This window comes from Brassica oleracea, chromosome C4 (assembly GCF_000695525.1).
Source record: "Brassica oleracea var. oleracea cultivar TO1000 chromosome C4, BOL, whole genome shotgun sequence".
In the NCBI taxonomy this organism is placed as follows: Eukaryota; Viridiplantae; Streptophyta; class Magnoliopsida; order Brassicales; family Brassicaceae; genus Brassica; species Brassica oleracea.
The window spans coordinates 41,640,557-41,652,114 of record NC_027751.1 but is presented as its reverse complement, the minus strand read 5'-3'; the positions used below and the strand labels follow the sequence as shown (position 1 = coordinate 41,652,114).

Below are 11,558 nucleotides of genomic sequence, written 5' to 3'. Positions count from 1 at the left end.
TAACTTTAGGATTACAAGAGTATTTATATGTGTTTGGAAAACCTAATGGTTTCCATTAAAAAGTCTTAAAATCCCTTAAAAACATTAAAATTCGACTAAGGTAAAGCGTCGACGCGGGTCGAGACGATCAGCACCAACCCGCGTCACCTTCCCCGCGTCGGACCTTCGACGACCCTCCTTCTTCGTGCGAGCGGGTGAGTGATCCCGCGCTGCTTCACCCGCGTGACTCCTCGAACAAAACTCTTTGGCAACGCGGGTAGGGGAAGATGGGGATCACCCGCGTCGCCCTCCCCGCGTGAAGACCTCGATGATTCTTCTATCTCATGCGAGCGGGTAGTCGACCCCGTGTGATCCTTCCCGCGTGGCTCCTTCGAGTTGGTCTTTCGGTGACGCGGGCAAGTTGACTCGGGGCGCTGCAACCCGCGTGGCTCGCCTTATGATTGAACAATCTCCATTCTTCATCTCTTTTTGGATCACAATGCTTCTAAACACCTCTGATTACTCCATAGGACCCACCATTACCTGATTAAGACATATGAATGCAATATGGATCCTAAAGATGCTAAACTCCTAATCTATATGATCATTATGTACAAAATGAAAGCTTAAAACAATGCAAATATGCAAGATATCATGGTTTTAAACAATCGATTAATTATAAGATGTAAATTATAAATAAAAAATTTTGAAATAGTTATATAACGTTAAAAATATATATCACTAATGATCGGACAAAAAATATATATATATATAACAGAAAATAAACACCTGCGCAGAATCTTGAAGAACTTTTAACCACTTTCTCAAGGAGTAAAATGGCTTAAATCTATATACAAATCTTATTTATGTTATGATATTCCGCCGCGTAGCACAGATTTTTACCTACGTACTTCATAATAAATCATCCATATCTCCAGTACTCTATTTACAGTTAATTCTGATTTATTTTTGACAAATGATCAATAAAAGATAAATGTGTTTAAATTATTTTTTTAAGAAATTTCACACGCATCACTATATTTCAGAGTGTTACGATTATATTTTCTAAAACTAATACTTTTTCCGTGTTTTAATATTTGACGTTTAGAAAAAATGTTCCAAACTAGATAATATTTTGAATTCTTAAGATAAAATTCATTATTTTATATGTGACATTTATATTATCAGCTTTTATTTATGAATTATGCAGAAAAAAAGAATCTCAGTTTCGTAGCAGACAAATACAACAAAAGGTAATGTTAAATTCTTTTCACTTGGCTACAAAGAGAAATTGAATTAATTCTCCTCACTCCTTTCTTAATTATTGTTTAATAATCCATAAATAATTAAAAATAAATTTTTAAAAAATTGTGTTAAATAGCAATCCCGCGTTTAAATCTAGTTTTCTTATGTAAAATGAGGAAGATTTAAGGCTCAAAAATACACTAATTAGAAAAATCAAAACCTATATTTGCTTCAATGAGTTTTCTCTCTACAGTTCTTTTGCTTTCTTAGGCTTTTCACAACATTGTGTTTAGTAAAGGTACGTACCTAATGATTTGGTTGCACCGGTTTGATCTCTTCCAAAAGATTCTGATAGCCTGTAAATGGACTTAATGACCATTAGGAATGTCAAATGGACTTAAATTAATGATCATGGGTTAGCCAAGACCAAATCCAAATAATCTGATCATATTAGACCCAAAAATTAAAGTTGTTCAATTGAACTGAAACCCATTAACTCTCAATTAGATGAGCTGAAACCATTTGGATATGAACAACCAATCAACCTAAAAATATAAGATTTTTTAAGTTGAAAAAAAAAATAGAAATAAAAAATATGTTTTCCTCAAATTTGCAAAATCAGAATTTTTTGTCAAATCCGTAAAATCAAGTTTTCCCGCCAAAATTATAAAATCACATTTTTCCGCCAAAACCATAAAATTATTTTTTCGCAAAACCGCCTAATCATGCTTTCTGCTAAAACCACAAAATTGCATTTTCCCGCCAAAACCGCAAAATCACGTTTTTCCGCTAAACCGTAAAATCACATTTCTCACATTGTATATATATTTTATATGAATTAAGTATGAAGTTATGTTTTTAATTTTATGGATTTAGTAGGTTAATGCAAAAAAATTATTGGGGCCCGAGGAAGATCTATTTGAAATGGTCAATTTTGGGTTTGGACTATTTGGACTAGATATAATTTGGACATAAAAAATAATGCTCAATAAACTGTTTTGTCCATTTAACTATATATGTCCTTTGGACATGGACAACCCATTTGGCATCTCTAGTCTAGGGGAACCCTGATCGCCCTTTAGAGTTTTTTTGGACCAAACTTCATGGCTCTGAATCTTCATCAGTCTCTCCCCCAGAGCTGGTTATATGAATGGTTATAAGAATTACAAAAAAAACTAAAACATTACACTCGGATTGAGTTTCATTTGGTCTCTTAACCTTAGAGCAGAACTTAACGACATAGCAAATGATACTATTCATAAGAATGGTTATATAAATTTCAAAAAATAAAAAGAAAAACTAAACATTACACTCAGATACAGTTTCATTTGGTCTCTTACTTAACCTTTTAGAGCAGAACTTTAAAACACCATTTTTGTGTCCTTCCCAAATCAGCTTCACAGTGTGGCCATAAAGAACTCTATTTCCAACCTCCTACCATTCTAATTCTATCACCTGTGTTCTCATACCGCAGATTCATAGACCATTTCACAACGTGTTTATAAAAACATATTCATTTTAGTTTCCTCATTGATGCCATGCATGATGCATTTTAGTTTCCTCATTGATGCCATGCATGATGCATCCTCGTGAAGGGTACTGGAAGAAACTGCAACAAAGATGCAAACGAAGGGTGCAAGACTCTAGAACGTTAAAGGACAATTTTCTAATAGTGATGAAACTAGCCATGATGTACCCTTTTGATGTTGCAGATAGGTTTTGAAGCTTTCCATATCGTAGAAGCTTCTTGAAACTTCTGAAAATCTTGTGTCCGGAGCATTTTTCCTTCAAAAGTTTGATCAAACTAACTCATACCTCAGTATACGAGCTTAATATCATTCAAAATTAAGAGTATTAAACCAGTGTGTGTCATAACGTAGGGTTGGAGGCAAGATATATGCCAAAAAAAAAACAAGAGGTACTATGTGAAAAAGACTATGTTTCTCTTTCTGGATTCTTCTTCACATTCTACTTCTCTGAAAACGATGAAAATCAATCCAACTGGTAATTTAACTTTTGTGACTTGAGAACATCTCTTTATTGTTCAAGAGTCGAAAATTGGAAAGAGACAGAACACAACTCACCGAGGTTTCTCACTTCATCACTCTTCGGTTCTTTGGAAAGAGACACTATTTCATTCTTTGTCTCAGAACACAAATGTCCAATGAATGTAGTATCTACCACAATTACAATGTTATTAACTTATATGGATCTTTGTGACGAGTTCGGCTCTCGAGATACAGCGTGTCTTTGCTACGACGCAAAAAAAGTCACTCACAAAAAGGATCACCGATATCCGAGTTGGACATAAGTATAAATTAAAAGTCTCACCTTTTTCAAGATAATCTAATCCCTCTTATACTTTATCACTAAAGAAAAAAGATGCGGGATATAGTCAGTTGTTTGTGGAAAATCTCAACAGACCAACTTTGATATGGTTCTCAAGGCCAACGGAGAATTCTGTCGATAGTTTTCACGATCTGTCTACCGGGTTCCTCAAACATTATTCAATGTTCAACCGACATGGAGCTTCAGCTGCGAATCTATGGAAAGACGTTGACCATTTCAACGAGTTTTCTCACACCCTTCATATTTGACCATGTCGGCAAGATTTTGGTCTAGTTTTTTCCCTCCTTAATGGAAGGCCGGGGAGGTCGGGTGGTAGCATAGCGTTCTCGCGTCGTTAAGCGAGCTCAGTTCCAGTTTCGCAGCTGAGTTTGAACCACGTGCTAGTGGTCGGGTGGTAGCACGGCGTTACACTCAGATATCCCTAACACGTGGCCATCGGTGATTTAACATTCTCTCGCCGAGAAGCGTTTTAGGGTCTTTTTTCAATCGAAGGCCGGACATCTGCTTCATAAACCTTTATGCAATACACGAAGCTTCCACTGTGTAACTTTAATTTTGAGGAAAAATACATTTGAGATATTTAATTCGGGGACATTTAGCACGTGGCCGTAGTTCGGTGTATATCACTATTAGCATGTTCTCGAGAAATAACATGTTATCCCACATCACTATTAGCATAGTTTTTAATGGGTATCACAAGTATTTAAATATATTAATATAATTTTATTATGTAATTAAATTTAAATATAAAATAAAACTACAGTAAAAACTCTATAAATTAATACTCGATAAATTAATAAAAACAATAAATTAATAAATTTCTCCGTTTCCTAATTGGACCGGTTCAAAATATAAATCGATAAAATAATAAGATAATAAATTTTGAAAAGTCTTATATAAATACATGGTTCCATTAAAATCATAAATTAATAATCTATATATATACATTTTATATAAGTACAAATTAAATATTATATTGTTGGTTTTATATTCACAATGAAATTTTCTATATTTTTCTTAAAATTTCAATATATGTTAAGCCCTTTCTCAACAAAAAAAAAATTCAATATATGTTAATATTTAGTAAAATTATATCTAATACTCCATTTGAATTCTATGAAACATAAAAATATACACCAAATAATATGAGTCTAATTTTTAAAATTTTAATTAATGTATATACGGTAAAATCAACTATTTCTTATATTATACATAAAAATATCCAAAATAGAAAAAAAAATCTCAAAATTTTATTTTTTTGCAAATTAATAACTCTATAAACTAATAAAATACCATAGTCCCAACATTATTGATTCATAGAGTTTTTACTATTCAGAAGGTGATGTTGCTTTTGAGTTTCTCATGACTCGTAGAGTTTCTTACGTTTCTCCCACTTTCACTTTCGCTTTCTTTCTTTTCCATTTTTAATTGTAAGGTTGACAGATTTGCGGGAAATTCTCTGATGCTGATGTTCTGATTTCTTAATGACCATGAGAACTCGTCTATATAAGTATTGAGCCAACATGCAGAAAGTAAAGAATACAATGGAAAGTAAGAAGTACAAGAAGCGGTTTGTGCTCGTCCATGGGATCTGCCACGGCGCATGGACTTGGTACAAACTGAAAACGCAGCTGGAGGCTGCAGGTCACTATGTGACTGTTGTGGATCTGGCTGCATCTGGTATAAACATGACCAGCTTGGAAGAGATTGAGACTTTAAAGGATTACTGCAAACCGTTGCTTGAGTTTCTGAACTCTCTTTGCACAGATGACGAAAAGGTGATTGTTATTGCTCATAGCATGGGAGGAATATGTGCTGCGCTTGCTGCAGACATCTTCCCATGCAAGATCGCTGTTATTGTCTTCATGACAGCTTTCATGCCCGATACAAGAAATCCACCTGCTTAATTATGTTTACCAAAAGGTAACACAAACTGCAATCTCTATACTTGCGCGTGCAGCTTTATGTTTTTAATAAAACTGAGGAAGCTAATATCATTATCATTAACCTTTTTCATCTCTCAATCAAACCTGAAACATAACAAACGATGAGTTATCTCTTTTGATAGGAGACTAGTCAGAGATGCATCCAAATCTTTTCCTTTGGGTAGAACATTTTTTTATGTGCAACAAAGTAAAACAGTGTTATACCAAAAAAAACAAAGTAGAACCGTTGTTAGAAGTGCCAAGAAGCATTTAACGACAACTGAATCTAGAGAAGAAACAACAACTATACAACATCTCTAAGAGATGAAAAAAATAAAACCCTTTGTCACACTCTAATTTTATCTCTTTTACAGTCTTTTATCCGTGTGGATCCCTGCTTTGTTTCTCTCTCTCTCTCAATCTATTAGGCAGAAAAGTCTCCACTATTAAAAGAAAATTCTATAGCCACCAACTTTTCATGACTTACATGATATTCCTTGACTATATGAAAAATGACCACGATTAGATATTTAAAAATCTGACTATACTACCACCGTGGTTATATCATCGTAGCTGGCTATCCACTAAACTGCGGCTACTAAATCTATATTATAATAGTTGAATTTTTACTCATTCTTCAGCGTACTACATCAGCGTTCCCTAGATTTCACTTTTAAAAAATATGAAAAAATATCAAGTTCATGACTCGAACCCGGGTTATTGAGATATAAACACCAACATTTATACCTCTAAGCTAAATGATACTTTGTACATTGATGGCCGAACCTAATATATATTTATGAAAGTAATACATGAACATGTGGAGAAACTGAATTAAAATTTGCGGGCAAATCCGTTCTGTCCAGGGCTCTTACCTCACCAAAAAAACAACTCGAGTCGTTATTCGTCTCTTAATTGATCTGTAAGAAACAATCAACACATAATTCATTTTATATTACTGTCTACATTGTGCTAACATCAATAGTCAAATATATTTCCTACCCAATATTTATGGTCGTCTATTTATCTCTCTTACTTATCAATCTAATTTTACACAAATCTTTATTTTACAGCTTAAAAAAACCACAATTAACCCAAACAATCAAAACACCAAAAAATAGAATCCCAAAAAAGACGAATCATTAATGATCACCTCTTTTTTTGTCTAATCTTACAAATAAACTTCAAAACAAATATACCAAACCAATCAACTCAGCTAAAACTCAACGACACATACATTGAACCAGCTAAACAAATACAAACTACACGGCCAACTATTTAACAATTAACAAACTTATTTTCGCAGATGCTTACGAAGAAGACGACAACCAAGATCAGTGAAATTATCTAAACCAAAAGAAGAGTAAGTTACAAACTCTGATAAATACAACTAACAATGATTTTTGTTTACATATTACCCATCAAATAAAACAGAAACAAACACAGCCACAACAGGAGATACAAGAGACAATCCTAACAGACAAACATCTCCACCTACTCACTCCTCTTGTCTTATGAAAATAGCTTACATGCTCAATGTCAAAAGGCCAATGCTATTGTCTTCTTATGAGAAATATATATATATTCGTTTAAAACTCATTAAGGCTCAAATACTAATTGTCACTCCTTTTATAGTTATTTCTACAAGTCTTCATATATTTGTTTTAAAGGTCCGGTAAAAGCAACAAGTTTAAAAATAAAAAAACATATAATCAACATAATAAAACAAAAAAAATTATTACTTAACACACACAACTTACACAACTAAACTGGATAAAAATATCCAGAAACAAAATTTACTCTCAACAACCTTAATATAATTTATGTAATCTCAACAGTACAAGTAACAAATTAAAAAGACAAACAAACAATAAGTTTCAGTGACACAGCAAAGAACACCACGAACTATATCAATCACATTACTAACACAATTTAGTTCTTCGTGAGTGCAGAACAGTGCATACACAGTTCATCATCATAACTCTAACCCTATAACAATAAAAAAAACTTGAAAAACAATGATCAACCCAAAACGCAAAATTCACAGCTACAATAACCCTAACAAATATTGAGATGAAACAAAAACAATGTCCACAACCCCGCGCTTGCGCGGGGGCAATGCCCCTAGTGATCATAATAGTTCCGTGGTTAAGTTAGCCACCAAATATATAGCCACAATTTCCCGTGTTTACATTATAGTCATGGATGATACACTATAAAAAAAACATAGGAATTTCTGATGGAATTTTCAATGGAACTAAATCCGTTAAAAAAAAAGACGAATTTCCGACAAATTCAATAAATATATTTTTAATACTTTCTTCAGAAAATTTCTTACAAAATTGAATATATATATATATATATATATATGTATGTATATATATATATTTTCGTCAAAAAACCCAAAAATATTCTTACTAATTTCCATAGAAATTAAATAAATATTTATTTTTGATAAATTATTTGAAATTTTAATGGGAATTTTTTACGGAATCAGATAAATATTTACTTTTATTAGATTATTTATTGTCAGACATAATTAAATAATTATTTATTAAAAATATTGGATATATTCCATGCCCGACACTAGAACCTCATCTGCTTTTGTTCTAATTGCTAACATAATTAAAATCTCGGTTTGTTAGAGATTATGTTAGAGAAAAATCTCGGTGCCCTAAAAAAAAATTAAAATCACGGTATATTTAGGCATCTATTTTATTAAAACAGAAATATTATATGAAAATAACCTTACTCTCATATACGATTTACAAAAATGCAACTTGCTTTAATACTATTTATGGACTTCTCATGTTTTTTGACATCGAAAGCTTCATACTTTTGTTAAGATGATTCCAGCCAAGTGGTGTCCAGTACCAGCCAAGTTGGGATCTCAGAGTGTACATGGAAAAAACAAAAGCCGCGAGACCTAGCACCTCTCGCAAGGCGATCACTTCGGAGGTTCTTTAAACGTGAAACAAAAGAAATGGAGCAAAACAAAAACTTAGAACAAAGATCAAGGAATTCATCAAACTCAGTCATAAAACTTGGCCATTCTTCTTCTTCTTCCTCAATTAGCCTTACCAGCTGCAAGCAGTCTGATTCAAAAGCCATCGAGACGTGACCGAGAATTAGCGAGGATTTCATGGCCCACAACAAAGTGTTGAACTCTACGTGTAGGGGAACAAAACTCGGTTACTAGCGAATGAACCGAACATTGTATTCACATCCTCATTCTCAATCACGAGTCCACCACCGAAGTGAGCATCTCTTTCCACGACGCGTCGAACCTGCAAAGAGGTCTCTGTGGCGGTTTGTCAGGTAACTCTGGCATGTTCATGTTTTCATTCTCCTCTGATACGTTCGGGATGATCTGCGCCAATCTCCAACTTGACGCCTCCGAGGTCGCTGATTGCAGCACCTCCAACGGCGAGATCTCCTTGTTATTAAATACCTTCTCATTACGCGCTTTCCATAGGAACCAGAGGATCCAAGGGATACGGGCCAGGCTATCCTCTGATCCGTTCCGTTTATGGACTCTGTTAAGGAGGCAGTCAAAATTGTTGTCGACGGAAGAACTCGGGAATTCGCCCGGATGGAAGGGTAGTTGCGCAAGAGTCCAAGTCTGAGTAGCCAACGGACATTCAAAGAGCATGTGGTTTACAGTTTCATCGTCGTGTCCGCGTCGTTGACAGGTTCGTACGGGGTGGCAATGCTGGTCAGCGAGACGGCTACAGACAGGAACACAATTCGATAAGGACTGCCACATGAATGTCGTATCTTTGGTACTGTTTTGACCTTCCAGACCTGCTGCGTTAAACTGGAGATACTAGGTGCGTTACATAGCTCACCAGGCTGCTCATTGACCAGCCTACGCATCTCGTCATATCCGGTTATGACGGAGTATATTCCGGATTTTGTATGGACCCAACAGAAGCTATCAACTCTGAAGGACCTGCTGATGCGCAGGCTAGTGATAAGCGGAATATCTTCTGAAGCAAAGATTGTTTTCAACAGGTCTATGTTCCAACTTTTGGAGTTGCGATCAATAAGCTCGTAGACAAACATGTTCGGCTTCTGAATTGGCTTTATACCAGATGGCAGACGTAGAGGAGTCGTAGGGATCCACAGCTCATCCCACACTCTAGTATTGTATCCAGAGCCTATAGACTTCCGCAGACATGATTTGAGGAGGGGTTTCGCCGCCATTAAGCTGCGCCATTCTCATTAAGGGTAATTTTTCTACAATTGGATTCTGTTAATACACAATTACACATTCAATATATGATACACATCTAGTGCTCTTCGAGAACCATTTTAGCGCCTACTCTAATTAAAACGGTTACTATATTTTAATAAAACAAACAGAACACAATAATTTTACCTAGAAAAGAAACAAATATGTGGACACAAATCACAGTGTTTCAAAAAAAAAAAAATGTGGACACAAATCATAGTGTTATTACCGAACACAAACTAGAAAAGAAAATACCCTTTCATTGGCTACAAATCATAAGTCAAGATATCTCAGTTTTTATTTGATAAAAAAAAAAGATATCTCAGCTTTTATTTATGATTCGTGCAGAAAAAAGAATCTCAGTTTCGTAGCAGACAAATACAACAAAGGGTAATGTTAAATTCTCTTCACTTGGCTACAAAGAGAATTGAATTAATTCTCTTACCTCCTTTGACAATTTTTGTTTAATAATTCATAAATAATAAAAAATGACAAAAACTAAAATTTTGTTAAACACTAAACAACAATCTCGGCGTTTTAAAAGGCGGATGAAAATCTAATGTTTTATTAAAAAATGAGCTAGTTTTTAGGCTTAAAATATTCTTATTCAAAGAAAATTATCAAAGTTAGGTTGATGACAAAAAAAAAAAAAAAAAGTTATCAAAGTTTTTGAAGGTTATATATACGAGTATAATAAATCATTCATTAACAATCTTAAACCTGTATTGCTTCAACGAGTTTTCTCTCAATACAGTTATTTTGCTTTCTTAAGCTTTTCATAATATTGTGTGTTTAGAAAAGGTACGTACCGATGATTTGGTTGCACCGGTTTGATCTCATCCAAGTGATTCTGATAGACTGAAATCTGCAGCTGATCACAAGTTTCGCCCAAGAGGATTGGTTGGACACCGTCTTCGGAACCTACGGGAAACCTGATCACCCTTTAGAGTTTGCCCTTTTTGGACCAAACTTCATGGCCACAAATCTTTATCAGCTCTCTCCACCAGAAGTATGACTCTAAGCTTAATAATAATCTCTACTTTCAAAGGTAAATCTTTTTGTTGATTGTTGTTGTGGCGTGTTAGGATCTTGAATTGGCGAAAATGTTGGTGAGGGTAAACCCCATAGTTACAGACAATCTAGCAGGGACAAGAAACTTTAGCGAGGATGGGTACGGATCTGTTACACGTATTTATATCGTATGCGGAGAGGACCTTGCAATACCTGAGGATTACCAGCGTTGGATGATCAGCAATTTTCCTGTAAAAGAAGTGATGGAGATCAAAGATGCAGATCATATGGCAATGTTTTCTAAGCCTCAAGAACTCTGTGCTCTTCTCTTGGTGGTTGCGGATAAATATGCTTAAATAAACCTGAGATCTTCGCTGGATTTTAGTTACAAGATTCAGCTTCCACCACAATAATAAGCCTGATGTGATTGATTTGGGTGACTACATTATATCTGTATAAGAAATAAGAAAATGATATTGTTCATAAGAATGGTTATATGAATTACAAAAAAAAAAAACCTAAAACATACACTCAGATGCAGTTTCATTTGGTCTCTTACTTAACCTTAGAGCAGAACTTAAAGGCACAGCAAATGATATTGTTCATAAGAATGGTTATATGAATTACAAAAAAAAAAAACCTAAAACATACACTCAGATGCAGTTTCATTTGGTCTCTTACTTAACCTTAGAGCAGAACTTAAAGGCACAGCAAATGATATTGTTCATAAGAAAGGTTATATGAATTACTGTTGTAATCTTTATTTAAAAAAACAGAGTTAAGTACCTTGATCTTCGTTGCTCTGTTTCTGAGTA

General features: G+C 34.4%; 1 protein-coding gene and 1 pseudogene across 1 annotated transcript in view; one reads left to right on the top strand and one right to left on the bottom strand.

Moving 5' to 3' along the window:
* Window positions 1-3,533, bottom strand: part of LOC106338920 — a 6,280-nt gene extending 2,747 nt beyond the window's left edge. Inside the window, exons 1-3 of the mRNA XM_013777786.1 lie at window positions 3,503-3,533; window positions 3,309-3,401; window positions 2,921-3,009 (exon numbers count right to left, since the gene is read on the bottom strand). Of these exons, the coding sequence (XP_013633240.1) occupies window positions 2,921-3,009; window positions 3,309-3,401; window positions 3,503-3,533 (213 nt within the window). The remainder of the gene's footprint in view (window positions 1-2,920; window positions 3,010-3,308; window positions 3,402-3,502) is intronic.
* Window positions 3,534-5,040: 1,507 nt separating this feature from the next.
* LOC106337384 lies at window positions 5,041-11,301 on the top strand (annotated as a pseudogene).
* Window positions 11,302-11,558: the final 257 nt, after the last annotated feature.